This window comes from Eurypyga helias, unplaced genomic scaffold, assembly GCF_000690775.1.
Source record: "Eurypyga helias isolate BGI_N326 unplaced genomic scaffold, ASM69077v1 scaffold38655, whole genome shotgun sequence".
Classification (NCBI taxonomy): domain Eukaryota; kingdom Metazoa; phylum Chordata; class Aves; order Eurypygiformes; family Eurypygidae; genus Eurypyga; species Eurypyga helias.
The window spans coordinates 7,157-27,156 of NW_010252796.1; the positions used below are offsets into that span (position 1 = coordinate 7,157).

The window sequence follows — 20,000 nt, forward strand, 5'->3', positions numbered from 1 at the left end:
CCTTGTCCTGTCCCTACAGGCCCTTGTAAAAAGTCCCCCCCCAGCTTTCTTGTAGCCCCTTCGGGTACTGGAAGGTGCTATAACGTCTCCCCAGAGCCTTCTCTTCTCCAGGCCCAAGAAGAGAACAAGCCCAACTCTCTCAGCCTGTCCCCATAGCGGAGGTGCTCCAGCCCTCTGAGCATCTTTGTGGCCTCCTCTGGACTTGCTCCAACCAGTCAATATCCTTCTTATCCTGGGGGCCCCAGAGCTGGATGTAGTACTCCAGGCGGGGAAATACTCCAACTAACTTAAACCAAAAGAAAATAAAGTTACCTGATTTGTAACCAACAGTTTCTCAGGTTTGTTTTTCAGTGGGTCAATTAGCAAACGGTGATGGATTTCTCATGAGCCTGAATTGCAAATGCCTAGTAGCTGCCTGCACAGATATGCCTGTTGCACAGGCAAAACAAGCATTCATATGGTGTCTTGTGCATGTGGTTGTTGGATCTCAGTTTTTTAATCACATAAAGAAAACTGCAGAAGAATATTTGAAATACTTTCTTTTCTTGTAGAATGGGCCATTCTGTTTCATATGTCTGAAGAGCTTTGGTCTAGGAGTGGCAAAAGCAGTCTAGTGAGGAATGCGTTACCCTTGAGAGAGAAGCTTACACAATGCCATTTGCTTCAGGGCCAGCCTCAGTTCTGAGCTCCCTTCACTGTAGATTGAAAATAGCCACACTGAAAGCAATAGGGCAAGAGAATCAAACTTGGCAAATCTGTCCTAATAATTCCTGTAATACCATCTTGAATGACTAGTGTGTAAACCCTGTTGCAAGTAGGGACATCTTCCTGGTAGTTTGTTGGGGTGGCAACAGTGTAGGCACAGATACTAGGAAGGGTCAAGCTCAAGTCAACAACAGCTGTCACAGGGTCAAAAAAAGTGGATTTTTAAGCCTTGGTTGGTAGCTTGGTAATTCTTGAGCAGTCCAACACCTGCCTCAGTCTCTTGTGTAGTGGAAAAAGCCTTCAGACTATGTGAAACTGTGTTGGTTTTGTCTTTAATATTGTATGACACTGGGAATGCCTGGGACTCCACCAGCATTTAGCCCTGGCCTTACACTATGAGTCCATAAAAGTAGTGCAGGTTTGGGATAACCATCTGTACGGTACTGATCTGCTTGTCCTTTGTGCAACTGTAGACTGTAGAGAGGAGGGATTTAGTATGGTATGTTGTCTCTGTTTCATCATATGGTGAGTGGTCAAAACAATTCCAATAGACTTTATCATATCTGGGTTTTACTAACCATCTGCCTTCCTGTTGTGTCCCTTCCCAGCTGTGTTTGGGACAACAGAAACGCAGCACATCTGCCAGACAGCAGATATTCTGAGGATTGTTCTTGAAAAATGGTTCCATCTGCATTTCAGCAACATCTTGCTGTATTTTTGCATCCTAGAAAGAAACAAAGGTCCTTAGTGAAGCTCTCCATGAAATAAAGGAAGAGAACAAGCTCCTGAAGCAGAAGAATGCCTCAGTGATCAGAAAGAACGAACACTATGAGTGTGAAATAAGTCGTCTCAATAAGGTATGAAGAAAAGTGGTCCACTGACCAGGACCTCTTCCTTTAATTCTGGGATCTCTGTTGTCAAGCAGTGACAGTACCAGATGCTCATCTTTCAGTTCTGGGTGAACAGCCTGTTCATGGTGGCAAATTCATGATCACCATTTGGGAACTGAGGAAACAAGCAAGAACTTACTTTACTTGTACGTGCTGTTCTCAGCAGGTAGTCGGTTGCATTGTAAAGAGGAAAGTTATGAGAATCTTGGGCTTCTCCTGTGGGACCTCTCTAGGTGTCACATCTATGCTCTTACTACATTATCCCTCCTTAGAACAAAAGGGAAATGGCACAAAGATGCTTTCATATGTATCCAGTGAAATGCTGTGATTAAAAAAAATCCAGACAGTTTAAAAACTGTTGTTTTACGTACATTCTGTGTTTGGGAATAATGGCCTCTATTCACAAGAAATGATCCTCTTTTGTGTATATATATTCATACATACAAGTATTATGTGTATATATCTCATTGAGAAAATTGACGTAAAATAACTAAATGGGATTTTTTTAAACTGAGGGAAAGTAATAAATCTAACTTTGTTTAATCAAACGATCACATAAAGCAGTGGGTGTTTTCTAACAATTTTGTATTTCATGGTGAACCACAAACACTTCCTGAGGAAATGCACTGCAGTAATCATTGCTGTGTAACTTTAAGTGATACACAACCTAAAGGGCCATGATGTGCAAAAATCAAGGAAAAAAAGTAATGTTGCCATATTAAAATTTCTGACAGAACATGTGCTCTCTATCTCTTTCTGAAATGCATTAACAGGACTTGCTCGAAGCCTCAGAGTAATTTTCATTCAAGATCTTGTTTGTAAACCAACTTATTTCAGTATTTTATATTGCTGTCTTATCTTCCGATGGGGTTGGAACTGAGACAGATGGGTAAATAGGCCATTCTTTCAAAGGAAACATCAATTTACTGGCTTTCTGTGTATTTGCATCCTCCAGCTCTTGTGTGATGAATGCACGTAAGATGGGAAGAGACCTTCTGAGCCCTTTTACGTCTAGTCCCCTGCTATTTGCAGGTTCAGTGACTTGCAGTTCTTACAAATTCTCCGAAATCAAACTACTTTTTCCTTAAAAATACTTAAGCTCCTTCTCCTGTGCTTCTTTCTGTGAGAAGGCTGTTCTGGAACTGTAACTCTTCTTTCGTTAGATGCTTTCATCTCTTTCAGTTGGACTGAATTTATGTTGGCCAGATGATACTCATTTGTTCTTCTGGTGGTGGTGTCGAACAGATCTGCTTCACTCCTTGTGTGAAGCAGATCCATTCTCTCCATGAAGCACAACTGTCCTCTAGTAAAAACACAATTGCTCTCCGGGGCACTTGCTCTTTCTTATAGCTACAGAGAGCAATTGTGTTTTCTCTAGAGGACATTTTAGCTAAGCTGACCCAGCTCTTTTGGTCTTTTAAAATACAATTATGCCTGCTGATATGCATGTTTTTTCATCTGAGTCATTTAAAACTGCTCAGTTTTCAGTGTACGGAAGATACTACTACTTGTTTCTAAGTACATTGACCTTTTTACTTTTGGCTTCATCTGACTTTGACCCCGTCGTCTGAAGTACCCAAAGTGTAGAGTCTGACCTGATCCTTTGATGTCTGCAGCACGAAAGTGATGTTGCAATGCCATACTAGTTTGCAATGCTATATCCCAAGATTACTGGCTTTCCGGTGGCTGTTTGAGTGTTCACCATATTATTCAAGTACAAGCCACACTTCTGACTTATTTCATAACTTTGGTACAGCGCCACCTCAACTGTTATTTAAACATAGACTAATAAGATCTCATGTATTTCCCCTGATAAGAAAATGTCTTTTTTTATGAAAGGCATCAGGTTAAAGAGTGCTTAACTTAATCCCATTTCTCATGTCTCTAAAGCCATTCTCTTCAAAATTTCCTCCCAAGCCTAACATACACCTGAGGTTAGATTAAGAGGTTTCTAGGTACATGGACCACTTACCCTTTTTGTAGCTTTGGAAACCAAGGTAGTTATTTTTCAGTCATGCAGTTTCATTTTTGATGTTGAAAAATTCAGAACCTCTGTGCTGCTTGTCTTGCAGTTTCAGGTTTCAGTTCTCAGTACTTCTGAATGAATGTTATTTAACAGCACATTAAATTAAGCTCAGTTTAACTCAGTCAGCTGTGAGTTTTCTCATTGGTACACCATCCTTGCTGTTAGCCATCCTGCCACAGTGCTAGACAGTATTTCTAATAAAGAGGATAAAGTATTTAGTCTTGCTTTTCTGTGTAATGACTTCTTTTACTCATTTTTATAGTGGGAAAAATTGAATTTATAGTTACATGTATGTATTTTATAGTTTAATTTCTTTTGCAACATACAGCTCAATGTGACTGTCTCTCTGACCCTGCACTTTCACCTAAAAGCACCCGAAATTGGTGGCTTTTGTTGGGATGAAATGCTTTCTCCAGTCCCTAAGGTCATATTAATTTTTCTTCTTTAAATTATTAATCTAGCTGTCTCTCAAGCATTTTCCTATACATTTTTTTTTCAGCTTCCTTGAGATATGATTTTCTGAGTGGTTGGTTTGTTTGGGGTTTTTGTACTTTGAACTTTAATGAAGTAGGAATAACCAAATGATCTGAAAAAAATAGCGTACGGGACCAGTTATATAAGGTGCCTAGAAGTTGTATGTCATTTCTTGGATTTGCTGATTTGAAGTTACCAGTCTTAGTTACAGAATTAAAATAGCTTATTTACTTTTCCTTTCAAGTGTCTCATGATCATTTGAATCACTGTTTTTCCTTAAAACCAGTGAAACAGTAATATCTTCATTTCTTCCATAAATTACTCTAAACCAGCCCCACCTTTTGTCAGTTTAGAGTGATGGGAATTTTGAAAGAAAAATATTCCAGCTACATCTTTGCCTATTAGCTTTAGCAGTGTTTAGTTTCCTTTTTATACTTAGGGATCCAAATGTCCTATAATAAATAATTCTCGATAATTTGCTATTGATCTAATAGCAACACTATAAAATTTTACTTTTTTTCTTCCCATCCCTAGCACCTCTCAATATGCCTTTTACAATCTTTGAGGGAAGATTTTGACCTGGATTTTGTATGACCCTAAACCAATTCAGCTGTAGTCATGCTGCAGTTTCTGGTTTTTATTTGACATGGTAAAAGGGGATCCCACAGTATTGCTTCCAAATTGTTTTTAAAAAAATCCTCAACTTATTTTTCTCTACCGTTAACCTTTTGAAGATTGAATTTTCTGGATTTTTCTATTTTTTGTTCCCTAATTCTGAGATGTAGAACCTCCTCAAAAAAACCCAAACCAACCAATAAACAAACAAAAAAAACCCTCAAAAACCTGAAGAATTGCCCAAATACCTAATATATCTATATTTTGATATGATTCTATGAAGTTAGCTGCAAGAAAAACTAGTCAGTATAGTGATATTTGTTTGAGAATTAGGAGGACTGCCAACAGCTTATGAATATACATACTTGAATTGTAAAGGTGTGTTACTATTTGGTAATGTCAGAATGACCATGATTCTAGTGAAGGAGTTTTAACAGACGACAGAGCCATACGAAATGTGAGTGCAGCAGGTGTCTGGGAAAATCATGTGTTGTGAAGGCAGCAGGACACTTGGTTATCTTTGGATTAGGGCATCTGAAGCACTTCCTTTTGAGGCTGGTCAAGTATTAGAAGGGATTGCCTGGAGAGGCCATGAAATTGCCCTCCTTGGAGGTGTTCAACACTCAGTTGTTGCAGGCCCTGAGTAAGTTGACCTCCCTGGCCCAGCTCTGAGCAGAGGCTTGGACCTGCAGAGGTCCCCTGCCACCCAAATGAGTTTTGTGATTCTGTGGTTGTCAGCAAGGTAAGAGATGTATCACACACAGGCAGTGGGAAGAAGAAAAGCACATTTCATTCGTCTTTGTCCTCAGCAGTATGCTTAACAAACCACACGTCTGGGAAAGGATCTGGGTTGGAGGCAGCCAGGGAACGTATCATATGTACTGCGATATGGTCAGACTCAACCAGCTCTTGCTGCTGGTGGTGATCCATACCTCATCTAAATGCCACTGTGAAACTTGGGGTTTTTTACTTGATTTACTGTTTGTGCAGGGTGTTGCAGTGTGGCTCAAAGGGGCAAAAGGAGGATTAATCAGTAAGCTATTTGTATCTTCATCCTCCCATGTTTATGTTCAACTTTATTTATGTATTGACAGGACACACAATCTCTGCCACTATTACACCAGTTTCTCTTCTGCACAATTCTTAGGGACAGAAGCTCATCAGATTAAAAAAAAGCTCAATTTTCTCTTCTGTGCTCTCCATGGAAAGTGCCTTTTCTTTTTGTTTTTTTTTGGTTGGCCTTTTGATCATTAATACTAATCCTTGGGTTACTTTAGATAGGGGTTCTCCTGCTTAGGCACTTTATCCTCTGCCTCTTCCCCCTCCAAATTATCTTCCCTCCTTCCCTTATGGCATGAATGGAGTGTGGCCAGCAAGGGAGAGGTGGGGATCACTTGCAGGAATTGAACTTTCTAAAATGAATGAAGCTAGCTGAGTCCAATGTGAGAGACATTGAAAAATACTGAATATTGAGTATTTGTGCTTGAGTAAGGAAAAAAAAAGCCAACACAAACCAACAGTGTAGCATGTGGTTATAGACAGAGAGGGGTAAGAGTGATTTAAAATTATTCCAGTCCAAGGGAGAATTGTGTAATACTGTTGAAAATAAACAAAATTTGCAAATAACTATGGCAGAATGTGATTGAAAAATAGAGTAAGAATGTTACCAGTGTACTGTGTGTATTCATAACTCCCCCTAGTGACAAGCTGTAGAGACTACATAGCCTCTTCTCAACTAGAGGGTTTGCTTTGGTTCGGATTGAAGAAATGTGTACTCAGTAAAAAAAATGTTTCAGTTGGACTTCACTGGAGTCACATTTTTAGGACATCTTTGAGTATTCCTTCCATGTTCTTGAGGTTTTTTTGTTTGCTTTGGTTTTGGCCTCAGCGGAGTTCAGACACCTGTCTTTGTTTACCCAGATTCTGACTTGCACAGGGACATGGTGTTTTGAATAAGAATTGCAGCTGTGATTTCCATAGGTAAATGTTGGTTATAGGTACAAGTAAAAGCACAGTCCCCTAAATGACACACTCTCAAATTCATGGATGTATTGTGGACTCTTTGAAAATTTGGACTTAGTCATGCATAAGTTATTCATGGGGTTTATATCCAGTGTATATAGTTGCAGCAACTGCAAATGAAGGGGAAACCTCCAAAAGTTTTTGACTCACTCTAATCTGTTTATTTAGAGAGCAAACATTCTAATAGTTTAAAAGGGATTTTTTTTTACTATAGTAAATCTCTGTTTAGTAATTTTGCTCTTTGACATTGCAGGCCCTTCTGGATGTGTTGAAAAAGCAGCCCTCAACTGTTCTTGGTGCTCCTTCAGAGAAGTGTGACAAGAAGAGCCTTGAGGACATGAGAATCCAACTTGAAGTTCTCAGACAGCAGGTGAGAACAGCTGGAAGTAAGCCTGGATGGATTTTGTAGAGCATAATTTTGCCCTCTCTCAGGAATTGTGCCTGGTAGGCTTGCTGTGTAGGAGCTGTAGCCCATTCAAATGGTGTTTCTTAAGATGCTGTCATCACAGCAGTGTCCACAAAGTGAAACTGAGTCCTTGCGTAGGACTGGAGCAAGGGCTTGTGTAGGGCTTGAAGCAGCAGAATGTCTCTCCTCACTCTTGGAGACATCCTGCCAGCTCTCTGCTCTCCCTCTGAATTTCATCCGGAGGGAATGCTAAACTTGAGTTACTGATTGTGTCTTCTTTTTTAGAAGGTGAAGATTTAGTGAATTAACTAAGAATTCTAGTCTTGGAAAACTAGAGTGTTGGCACTGCAGTTTTTCAAAGTGTGAGACAAAACATTTGCATCTGTAACCTGCATACTAATCACTATACAGAAGTGGGGTTTTGGTTTTCGTTTTTAAATTTTTGTTCTGAGCAATTCAAGTGTTTTGTGCACTCTTTTTCTTTCCATATGAAAGAGTCTGTTTAAAAACATGATACTTTTCTGATAATCTTCCATTTTAGATCTATCATCCTGGACAGTGTTAGGGTTAACATTATTGACACACAAATGGATATGATCAGAATGGGAATTTTATTCAGTGGGAATAAAATACTTGTTTCTGTCACGTTTGACGGCAGAGCCAGATTTTGCTCTCTAATGTAATGCTTGCCACATGCTGGAGAATAAAATCCTGCACTGGATTGTACAGTAATGAGTTATTTCATTCTACACAATAAAATAGAGTAAACCAATTTTTTTTTTTTCAGAATTCTCATGGGGTATCCATTTTATGAATGTCTTCCTAGTTGTATAAATCAGTACAGTGAGTCCAGACTTCCTTTTGCACGAAATGGAGCAGAAAGCTCTAACTCTACGGAGGAGGGACTCTTGGGACAAACAGCAATGTCAGAGTCTCACCAGAGCTTGGCTGTCACCAGTGCATCCCCGGCCACAACAGAGGAGATGAAGGCATTCATTCCATGGGAGGTGTCCCGCTCTTTGTCAGAGCAACAGAATAGATGGCAAAACTGTGACAAAGTGGTTCCCTTGCAGCTTCAGCAGCTTGTACAGCTGGGAGGGAGGTGGGACAGCAGGGAGGGAATCAGGAGGGAAGAAATGAGGAAATACTGAGGAGCGAAGTGTGTAAATGGACAGGGACACGAGAGACCTAGATTGCTGTAAGCAACAGCTTTGCCTCTGCTTCGGAGGGTCAGGGGAGTTCATGTCTCCTCTAGGCACAGGCTGTGGGGCTGAGTCACCTCACGGCCACACAGACAGCTTTTGCTCCTTTTACATGGTGTTATTCAGGAAGGGGGCTTTATCTAGTGGGAGACCATCGGGTCTGAAAAAAACTTGCAAAAATTAGCTGCAACAGGCAAGTCATGAAAATAATTTATAGAGCCCTGTGTTGACTTTTTTCTTCCCCTGAGGTATTAACGTTTCATTAGTTCTCCTGTGAAGTCATAGTGCTGCTGCCAGCAAAAAGAACACTGGATCTGTATGACAGGCAGGGCATGAGCCACAGTGAGCAAGCTCTTTGGAAACAGACTGTCAGTGGGCTTTAGTGACCAACCAAGAGGACATGGAAGGACTTCTGGAAGTTGTGGTGGTGTTTCTCACCCCAACGTGCTTGTGCTGTTAGGTGTCAGTAGAAATGCCACCAACCTTCAGCTTCCTACCAGGAGGGTGCCTGCCTGTTAGCTGAAGAATTAAGACAGTCATCTTAACACCAATTAATTTACAGATTTGTGTTTTGCTTCTGAATCTATGCACTCATTGCCTGTGCCTGGGGTGGCCAGATATTTTTTGATGGAATAAAGCGCTGTGATGCCTGGTGACATGAAAAGAGCTAAGCCATTGCATTCTTTATTTGAATGGCAGCTTATCTTCTAGGAACAGGATCAAACCTCTGTATTTGCATTTTGAATTGTGTACATAACGATTCTCTCTGCTTCTACACTGGGGCAGGTAGGTTTTTGGTGCTGCCCTTTGAGAGCACGAAGTAGAAGTCCTGCATTGCAGGCTAATATGTGACCACGGCTCTAAATACTATCACTTACTCTGTGCAGAGGACTCCTTTGGGCCCACTTTGGTTCAACAGTTACTGCAGGGTGTAAGGTAAAGCTGCAGACAACTATGAAAAGGCATAACGCATATCGGGCTCAAGGCCAAGGGTATTGGGTGGGCTATAAAAAGGCAGGATGTTATTTGATGGTAGAGGCTCATCATTAGGCTGGACAAGGTGATAACTTTCTGTCAGACTGCGTGCTAGCAGTCAGTCTTTATGTGCTGTGCCAGCCCTTCCCATCTCCATGATGTTAGCTGCTTGCATCTGAGATATAAGAGGGAGTTAAAAGTGCTCATAATTGTAGGCAAAATGTTTGTCCTGATGCTCTTTCACTCTGAAAAAGATCAATGTCTTTAGTATTTGCTATCTTATTTATAATATTTAAAACTGATATCCACCACTCAGCCTTTTAAATTACAAGGATCTAAGAATACTGAAGCTGTGGACCATTTTGATTCACAGGTGCCACTGGAGAATAGCCACTGATAGTCATTTTTTATTGGCCGTAAAAAAGATGAGGGAAGCTTTTGGTTGTAGGATTGTATAGGTGAGGGATCCCTTTGGAATGCTCCCTGCTCCTTGGCCAGTGTTTAAAAAGCAACCAAACAGCAAAGTGGATGAAAAGTTCCATTGTGGCTCTGCTAAAATTGAAATGGTCGTAATGATTGCAGGTACAAATATATGAAGAAGACTTCAGAAAGGAGAGATCTGACAGAGAAAGGCTTAATGAGGAGAAAGAAGCATTGCAGAAAATTAATGAGAGATTGCAGTCTCAACTGAATAAAGTAAACTCTCAGGTATGAGTCAAAAGAAAGCTACCGTTGCCAGCACACGTGTATTTTATTTTTATTTTCTCACTTTCTGCACAACCCAAGGCTTTCTGGCTTCCATTAATTGACACTGGATTTTATATGAGGTCATCACCTGGGATGAAATCATTCTGAAGTAATGCAGTAAGAAGATGAGAAATTATTAGAGATGACTTCCAAATTAAGTAGATGAAGGGAGTATTTATTGCAAAAACACTTCAAACATATCTTAAAATGGAGTGGGGGGAACCAAAAACAAATCCAGAGGACTGTTGATTGTTTCACTGGCACTTGATATAAGGGTTGTAACATCAAACCAACTTTTGAAATAAAAAGCTTCTGTAATTAATCCTGACCTCAGCAGTGAAATTACAGAGTAATGGTAATATCACTGAGGGAAAAAAAAGTCTCCGTCCAAATTAGCTGAGCAGCCGCTGCAATAGTTTTTTATTGCAACATCCTTTTTATCTCTTCACAGCAGTGTCAGTACTCTGTTCACAGACATTCAGGAAGCCATAGTAAAATCATGGCATGCAAAACTGAGCTTTTTCAAACCCCATTTAAAAATGATGAAATTTCGAGGTTTCCCCTCTGACAAAATTGTGCAATGTTTTAAAAGAATAACCGATTACCAAAATGTCCTGTGAGGATTTATTGTCCTTCCTAATGTTGTTGTGAAACAAACTTCAGTACTGACTTATTCTCAGCCAACCCATGCATCGGTACTACTAGGGTCTTGCAATAGTATGGGAGACAAGGTGCTGTCGAGCGTCTCTCACTCCCATTGGCTTCAGTGAGAGTGGAGAATAGTTTGGGCATTCTGGCTGATGCTTAGCACTGCGGCACTAAGGCCCCAGGCTTGTGCTTTTATGGCTACTTGGAAGCATTTCATGCAATTCTAAAAATAGCTATGCCATGATTTGCTACGCAGGGCATCCCAAGCATATTGAAATGCCATGGACAAATCTGTTAGCGTTGCATGCAATAACTTTCAGGTGTATTTCCCATACCCATCAGCCAACTCCTGGGTGGGTCAGTAAGGTAAAGGAATTTTTGTAGGAGACAGAGCGCTCAGACACCTTCTTCCTATATATTTTTGCCTTGTTTAGAGACTGTAAAAGGTTAAATTTCTTGCACAAGCCCAACTGATCAATGGGCTCTGTGAGAGGTGGCAGTGAAGAGAGGGTCTACAAATGGGACTAAAAGGCTTTTCCTGCCCCTCCCCAGCCACTCTGGACCAGGAGAGATGCCAACAGCAGCGCACGTGTACAACATACCTGTGAAGGGCTGTACAGGTGCTGTGTATTGTGTATGTACAACTTGACTCTCCCTCCATTGCATTGACAGTTTACACGAGAGATGATCTTCTCTCTTCCTGTTCTTCACAGAGCTTGTGGAGGATTTTAAACATGAGAGGAACCATATAGAATACTCGCTGGTTTGTTTCTTCTGGAGGGTTTCTTTCCTGCTGCTTTTTTTACTGCTGAATTTGTATGTGAATATTCTTTTGGTCATTGTATCCTGCTGCTAATGCATTTATTCTTGCTTTTCTTATTTTTTGACAGGCAAAAGACCTCCCGGTACAGTCTGAGAGGCCCAGCTGCCCACCTCCACTCTTCCTCTCACCATGTGTTAATTATGGGAGTTGTGGGTTGGTTCTTCATTATCAAGATCCTCGAGTATGTCCAGTATCTCGCAGGGCACATGAGCAGCAACAGCACTCAGTAAGGTTCCCACCATCTCCCGTTTCACAAGGGCACTGATCTTCTCACAGCATGGTGACCACAGGAGAATAACCTGGTGTTATCACAGTGCCATCCTCACCAGTAGCTAAATCTCGTTTCCTAGTTTGTTGTTGGTTCCAGACCAAGATTTTGTACCGGTGTTAGAATTAGCTCTAGGTCTGGAACAACTTTGGTGATCTCTGCACGGCCTCTCTTCCCTTACCATCTTCCCCAAAATGCTGGTTTTCCTCTTACTTCTGTTCTTTTCTTTCTTGCTGTTCCAGTGTCTTCAGTACTGAATTGCACAGAGTGCGCATCAAATCATAACCAACAGAAATCTGTGCACAGAGGAAAAATTAGAGCAATTTAAATATAGGGTTTAGAGTTATACTTTAAGTATATATTCTTATGTATTTTAGATTTACTTTGGCAAATACTATTTATCTGTAATGCCACTAAGAAGTAAAAGGGGATTATTATACATTTGTTTTGAATAACTCTGGTGCTCATTCCTTAATTAAAAAAGCAAGATTGTTTGATTTGATTCTTGCTGATTTCTTAGATTAATTTACTTCACGACACACATTCAGAACTCCTTCTAGCTATATGGTTACCCAAATTCGTGAATATGGATCTGCTCTCAGGAGCCAAGTCCTGGGCCGTCAACATAGATGGCTGTAACAAAAATGAGGATGTATGTAGCTGTGGTCATCATTAGTCTGGTCTCTTCCCTCTATTTGGTCTAAAAAAGCTTGTTGACAAATATGTCTTATTTCCATCTTTTACACTGGGTGTTTCCTTCTCTGGCCCTGTTCTTGGGAAAAGACTTTCCTCCTTCTTTGCTTATGACTTCTGTATTCCATAGGTAATATAACTGTCCTGCCGTCAGGCAATAACACTGCAGCCAGACTGCCCAATCCCAAGTTCCCCATATGCCTTCTGGGCAGGCACACAAGCTCTCGGCAGGATTCACAATGCTGCTATTAAACTGTAAGGGCGAAATCCTGAATGCTGTTGGTTGTACCCAGTAGTACCTTCTCTCTGGCATGCTGCTGGGAAACGGGCTTAAGTGAGGAACAAGGTTCTGCTGAGGATGACACTCTGGCTGTGACATGACACAGCTTGCGATTTTCCCACGCAAGCCTGTGTATGGCAAAAAAGAAATAAAATAATCAGCAGAAGTGGAAGTTATATCTGAGTGGGGCTAACGCAGTGAGAAATTTTTCCTTTTTCCTGGCACACAACACAGTCCTGCCTTCCTCGGCATGAAGAAGAAAAGCTTTGCACTAGGGCAGGTTGTGTGTGTGTGTTATCTATTTCAACGAATATACTGCTTCAGAGGATTATATTTTAAGTGCTTGGGGTTATCAGTAAGTGGGCTGTGCTTGTTCAGATCTAGTGAGAATGCATTTAAACATAGTGAGCATCATTTTAAATAAACAGTATCTGTTTCTGGCTATAAAGCTGTCACATATGGAAAGATGCTCATTATTTGAGAAATTATAGCTGAACTTTTGCAAAATGTATGTAGTGCTTTCAGACTGTAGAAATTCAGCAGAAAAGCTGTGGTCAAACAAGTAATTTCTGTGCTTCAGGAGTGTGCTTATCTGCCTATTTATCAGAGCTGGAAGTATTGCAGAATGTTTTTTCACTGCAATTTGGACACTGTCCCAGATTATTTTGGCTCTTCTCCCTGAACTTTCATCATCTGGGTTTCTAATTCTGCAAGGGTTCACTGGGTTTACAACTTTGCCATTCCTGCCGGAGCACCGAGGTCAGTTTGACTGGTTGCTTTGTAACTCCCAGTTTCATTCTGAGTTTTCTTTGAAATTCTTTGTTGGTGTGAGCGCAGTGTTGCTGCTCGGGGCTTGTGATACCTCCCTGAGCAATTTGTTTAGCAATGAAGGAAGGTGTTAGAATTTAATGAGTGTCCTGAGTTAAAGTACGCAATACTGTGTGTTTAGTCTCTGCTTTTGCTTTTACTTTTCTTTCTTTTTACATCTTGCACCTTTTCTTTCCTTTTTCCATTGTTAGTAGAAACATTTTCTTTAGTCTGACATGAAATACACCTCTTGTTTCTGAAATTCATTCTTTTGCATAGTGTCAGTACATACGAAAGGGAAAAGTGGATCAGAGAACAGAAAACTTCAACAGAAACTCAAAAAAGCAATGCAAATAAGTGTATTTTGACCCATCAGTGGAAAAACTACCTGTGCTTAAAGCAAAGCGGTGTCTTGCTTTGTATCAAAGCCTATTTTGTTTGCCCACAAGCAGAGAATTGGTTAATTCCTTTGGATGGTATAATTTAAGTGAAAATGGGATAGCTCCTTTTTTCCTGACAGTCTGAGAGAGCAATTACTGCTACGTAACAAAGAATGACAGCATACATAGAAGTTACATTTATTTTCTGTATGTATGGCTTCATCCTGCCACCTTAATACAGCGAAAAACTTATTCTGAAGCCTATGAAATTTCTTCCCTACAAGTTGAAATCTGTGTCTCCTTGGGTTTACTCAGGATTTTGTCAGAGTAATTTCTGCTAAACGTGGATGATTTTTCCAGTTTAACTAATTTGAAGCAGTAATTACCTGGAATTTGACAAGCTTGCATGTACTACTTAAACCAGATAGGGAGCTTAATACCACTTCAACTGAAATGTCTGCTCCCAAAATTGTTTTCTCTAGTAGTAATTTGCTACTCATTTACCATGGTGTGTGGTATAAATTATAATGCAGTATTTCTTTCTTCCAGGATTTCCCTGGACAAAACTCTGTTTGCGTGGACATAAATTTTTCCCATCCCGCAGTATTTTCAAGAAGTTGTTTGATAAGAGCTAATGCTATAGTAACACTAATGCTAACCTATGGGGAAGGGAGGAGGGGAGAGAACTTTATTAAATGGGTTATTCCTGTCACACTGAAACATGTTACAGATGTTGCACATATTCAGACTGGAACAGCTTCACCTGTCAGGGCGATGTGTACCAGGTTTAGTACAGAGAATGTGATGCCTGCTAGTATCTTCTGATGCACTTTATGCCTTAGACCTTTTAAAATCTGATTTGTTTTTGTTAATGTTTCTTTTGATTTGTGGGATCTAGAAAGGTTTACACCAATATTTCTAATCAGTGCAGCATCTAAACCACGTGTCGTAAAAAAGGAAGCAAGCTGAAAGACTCAATCGGTGGAAATAAAAAGCTAAATATAAGATCTTTTTGTAAACTACTTTTGTATGACTAATAAAAAACTTCACAGCACAATTATATTTTTATCATGTCACTATTCTTTTGTTTGAAGTGTCTATTAAGTCCATATTGCTGTAATAATGTTTTATTGTTCTGTGCAGCCAGAGTATCAGTGGTATGTTCCTGACCAGCTTCCGCCAGATGTGCAGCACAAGGCAAATGGTAAGACAACAGCTGTACAGAGCATATTTTAAATGTACTTTTTTTTAAATGGGGACCTTTGAGGGATGTAGAGTAAACCTTCCTATTCATCTGTTGACTGCTTACGTGACAGCTTTGCCTTAGAGAGCTGAGGTTGGTGTATGTGCAACACAGGTGAGCTTTCTAATGCAATACCATCTACATTACAGCTTTCAGCTTCGTTGCAATTCGTAAAATGTCTCTATTGCACATTATAGGATCACACATTTGCCTCATTAAACACCTAGTAGTAGTCCTGTAGAAAAGATACCCTCAGAGTTGTCCTTAGAGCTTCTGTTGCTATAGCTAAGACTAAATCTAATGATGTGCCAAACCTGGGGGCCAATATGAGGTCTTAGAAGTCCTTGGTAACAAAGTACAGGCTTTAGGATGTTGTTTCACGTTAAAGGTGAAATGCCCATTGCTACTCTTGGTCTGTTCTGATAGTTCAAGGTGCCAGGTCTGAAAATAAAACCATGTAGATGGACAAAGTTAATTAGTGGCTAAACTGCTGGTGCAAACTATCTTTTTGAAACCAGGAGGAGTATTTATATTTCTATCTGGATCTGAAATCATGGCAAGTTCCTGGGTGTTTCTAAGTACTTGTTTCAGACCACTCAAAAGATGGGTGCCAGAGAGCACAAGGAAGAAGGCATGTTGTCCTGTGTGGGAATCCGACCCTCTGGATTTTCTCCTTCAGAAACTACCCCAAATCACCCTTTTTCTCTCAAAAGTGGTTGAGAATTATGGCTCGTACAGTTTTGTGTTTTGGGCTGTTCTCTTGTCTCATGGCCCTTTTGTAGAAAGACCATCTCAGATGAATGACACATCATCCTGTGTTGCAGGAGGACCAGCAAAGCTTGCTGGTGTGCACGGCAGGAGTGTGTGTGCTTCGTGTGTCTGCCGTTACACGGTGCGAGTGGGTACCATATGGAGTGGCCGGGCCTCATCACCAAAAGCTGTTTTGTAACATGCAGAAGATGATGATGGGTACAGAGGAACTATTCCGTTGTTTATTTTCCTCCACATTTGCACAGAAGAGAGGGCAGGGTGGGAATGTTGTTCGTGGAAACGGAGGATGAACTTCCCATAATTATATGGCGACTGTTTGGAGGGTTCTGATGTGGTTGTAGGATGCAAGAGAGGACAGGAGATTAATTTTGTAGTTCCTCCCACTTAAACTCAAAGTGATTTACAGCACCAGAGAATAGAGGGAGGATGTTTATAAGAGTGAATGAAACAAGTCCGGCCACCAACTGCAGCTGTGGTCCAGAGCAGTACACTTAGGGGACATGAAGAAAGAGGGTTGTTTTACCCTGCCTGATTATGTGACTTGACTTCTGGCTCCCTAAAAACCTGCTTTTAAATCTGTGCTCTGTCTTTCTATAACCATTCCTTGTCCAGAACATCCAAATACCCCCTTCTCAGTGGGACAGTGCGTAGGATGCTTGGAGGCTTTTTCCTTCTCTATTTTCTTCAGTCCCCATAGAGAGGAATTCTCAGCAAGTCCCATTATAGAGCTGTGTAGGATGTCTGCTTTAACATCTTTGGGGCTCTTATTATTTTTATCTTTGCTGATAAAACAAAGATTATTTTATTAACCATTGATCACAGGGAAGTCAAGCTTCTACTGTCAATTAAAGGGCAGTGGCTTGGGTTTGTGTATTATATATAGTCACCTATATTAAACCTGCATTTAAGTGTTTTGAGAGAGGTTTCAAAGATAGAAACTCCAGGAATACGCGATTAAAGTATTCTTGATGTTCCTATTTCAGTGTTCTATTTTGTATGAGTGCTAATTACAACAGAGGGTTTAAATGAGGTAGTGTGTGCAGCAGCATTACCGAGTCCCATTTCTCATCTTTCATTTCCACATTAGGTGATAAACTGACCACTAAATCTTACCTCTTCTGAGATAGGGCTTCATTATAGAATGAAATAGCAGTGCAGCAACTTCTAGGCATGAGGCAGTTTCCTTTAGGAATGCTATTTCAGTGGATTCATGTTTCTAAGGAAAAGCCTTAAATTCTCCTTAACTGAGCAAATTTTCCTTTGACATGGGGTATTTTTTCCTAATGAATAATTAAAAATAGAGTTCACAGGTTGTAATTTTAGAGCTGAACAAAAGTGAAAAGAATAGGGAAAGTGATATTTTTTATGATATACCATAAAACCCCCACCTTTTTTAAAGTTATCTGAAATCTGTGAGAATCTCTACATGAACTCTAACTAGTTTGCTATAATGTCTTTGGGACTGCAAAGGCATGTTGTCATCAAGGAGGAATTACTGGTTTTTTCTGCAGTTTTGTGTAGATGTAACTAGACTGTGTTTTCCTTCCTCTCTCCCCTCCTTTGGGAGGGAGAAATTTATTTCCACCCAGGTGCTTTGGCATTTGACTTGGGTTCTCCAGGTCCTTCGGTAACCAGCTCTAATCTCATGTTTTCTGCTTCTCATGTAACCGTATCTGTACTTTTCTTCTGACTGGCACCACTTTTCTTAGCTGCTCCCGTGTTCCAAGAAGACTGTCTTAAAGGATGGCTGCCTCTGTGAAGCCTAGTCTTTTTCTTTTCTGTAAGAAACAACTCTTTGCATGTATGTACAGAATAATCACTGGGGTTTGGGTTTTTGTTTGTTTGGTTGGTTTTTAATCCGCTAAAGAAATTTGATCAATCCTGTTTTTCAAACTTTCTGCTCCAGTCCGTTATCTTCCCCACAGATCTTTGTTTTAGTAGTTGGCAGAGGATCACATGCACAGGTTTGAGAAGCAGTGTTGCCTGCCGCATTGAACTTTGATGGTAGTGTGATGGTTTGGATCTGGCACCTTTTGATTTGATCCCTTTCTAATTAGCCGGGAAATAATTTCATCAGAATACAGGAAGGATGAGAAGAACAGGGGGTAAAATGGTGTGTGTAGGGATCTTTGTTTTAGTAGTTGGCAGAGGATCACATGCACAGGTTTGAGAAGCAGTGTTGCCTGCCGCATTGAACTTTGATGGTAGTGTGATGGTTTGGATCTGGCACCTTTTGATTTGATCCCTTTCTAATTAGCCGGGAAATAATTTCATCAGAATACAGGAAGGATGAGAAGAACAGGGGGTAAAATGGTGTGTGTAGGGAACCTTTCTTTCTGAAATGAGAATGAACAAGAGATGCTCCATGGTAGCAAGACAATGGTAATTATATAAATTAAACCCTTGCAATTTAGCTTTATGGAGAAAGTGAAGCTAAAGGGAGCCTCTAAGATTACAGCTATGAAATACGGCTTTAGGCAAAAGCCCTGTGTCCATTCAGAACTTGGAGGAATGAACACCACTTGTTACTTAATTAGGGCTACATCAGCTCCCTCGTTCCCAAGAAATTTGTCAGTTAAGTGAGGTTCAGCAATGTGCCGAGCAGTCCTCGGTTCTTTGACTACAGCACCTCAGAGCTAACCTACTTTTCTTGTTGGTGAAGTAACCTGTGGCTAGACTTTCTAGGTACCATTTAAGGACTTAATCCTACTGAAAAGAGCATCAGGAGTTGGTTTTAGCACTCTACCTCTCTGTTTTACAGCTACGTATCTATGGATCTGGATGAAGAGACGGGTCTTGTAGCCCTTGTGGTACATAAGGCTGAAGTTGCTCTATAGGGGTAGACAGTTATTCCCAGGGTTGCCACAGGCTGGCTGCTGCGGCTTGAGAGACCAGTCCTCAGCCTTGAAATCACACCGGCATGCCCTCGAACACAGAGTTCACGTTGTGTGGTGCAACCACATGCAGGAGTATCTGATCCCTGCCTTGGTTCATGCAGGGCATGGAAATGGGATGGTAGGAGTGTGTGTGTATGAGTATGTGGACGCGAGCAAACACAACTATCAATCCTGGTATGCGTGTTCGATTACTGAGCATTTTTACTTCTCTGTACGCCTGAATAAGTAAAATGAAAACTATGGGCTGTATGTAGACATTCTGGCATCCAGGGAGTTATTCTATGGATAAGACTTGCCTGTTCTTTGTATTTTCGTAATCAACATTTACGATATTTTAATTTTTTTAAATTTGTCCACAGTTGCCCACAGTTATTGTTGTTTTCTTTAACCAGAAGTTGATGATCCCCCCTGGCTGCATAAAGCCACTCAGATTGTTTTTAAAAACACGTCTCTGGCTTTAGGATGTTTACTTAAAAGTTAACAACCATTCAGGCCCCTCTGGCTTTGGGACCCTGGAAGTGGTTTTAGTAAGCTTCAGAGGTTGAAAAACACAGCCTCTCCACTGGTGAGCACGGAGACAACTTTGACCTGCTGAGGGTTGCATGGGACAGCGTAAATTACTAACCATGTAAAATACAATTTTCCAAAAAGGATGGGGAAAAAAAATTCTGTCCTCGATGATGTGTGTAGTGGGTCGATTTATTCCACACCCTTGCAATTGCACATTCACAGTGTAACAGGTACTAAAGGCACGCCCATGGTTTGGGGTGGATTTCATGCCAGGCTGCACTGCAGGATGCAGTTGCCTGCCATCTCTATGTCTGCATGGCCACAGGAAGGCGAGGGTTTAACCCCATGGTTCTCCTCCTGCTCCTTCATGCTGCAATCTCATCAAAAGTTCAGTTTTCCATGCCACCGCTGGGATCTGAACTGAATCCAGAAATATACAATAAGCGGTTTTCAGAGAGGAGGGTGTGGGCTTCATTCAGGTTTATTGGTCTGATTTTATTAGCATTTTCTTCCCGTTTGTATCCAGAAAGTTTCATGTTGCACCTCTTGTTAAATTGCTTAAAACCTCAGATAACTGAAACCAGAGTTCAGCTTGTCTGTGAACAGAAGTATTTCTTT

General features: G+C 40.7%; 1 protein-coding gene across 1 annotated transcript in view; it reads left to right on the forward strand.

Annotated features, from left to right (window-relative positions):
* The window catches only part of TNIP3 (TNFAIP3 interacting protein 3), a gene marked incomplete at its 5' end in the record, with an annotated part of 30,042 nt that overhangs the window by 6,503 nt on the left and 3,539 nt on the right, over positions 1-20,000 (forward strand). Inside the window, 5 exons of the mRNA XM_010152479.1 lie at positions 1,434-1,562; positions 6,986-7,102; positions 9,898-10,023; positions 11,601-11,759; positions 15,105-15,165. Of these exons, the coding sequence (XP_010150781.1) occupies positions 1,434-1,562; positions 6,986-7,102; positions 9,898-10,023; positions 11,601-11,759; positions 15,105-15,165 (592 nt within the window). The remainder of the gene's footprint in view (positions 1-1,433; positions 1,563-6,985; positions 7,103-9,897; positions 10,024-11,600; positions 11,760-15,104; positions 15,166-20,000) is intronic.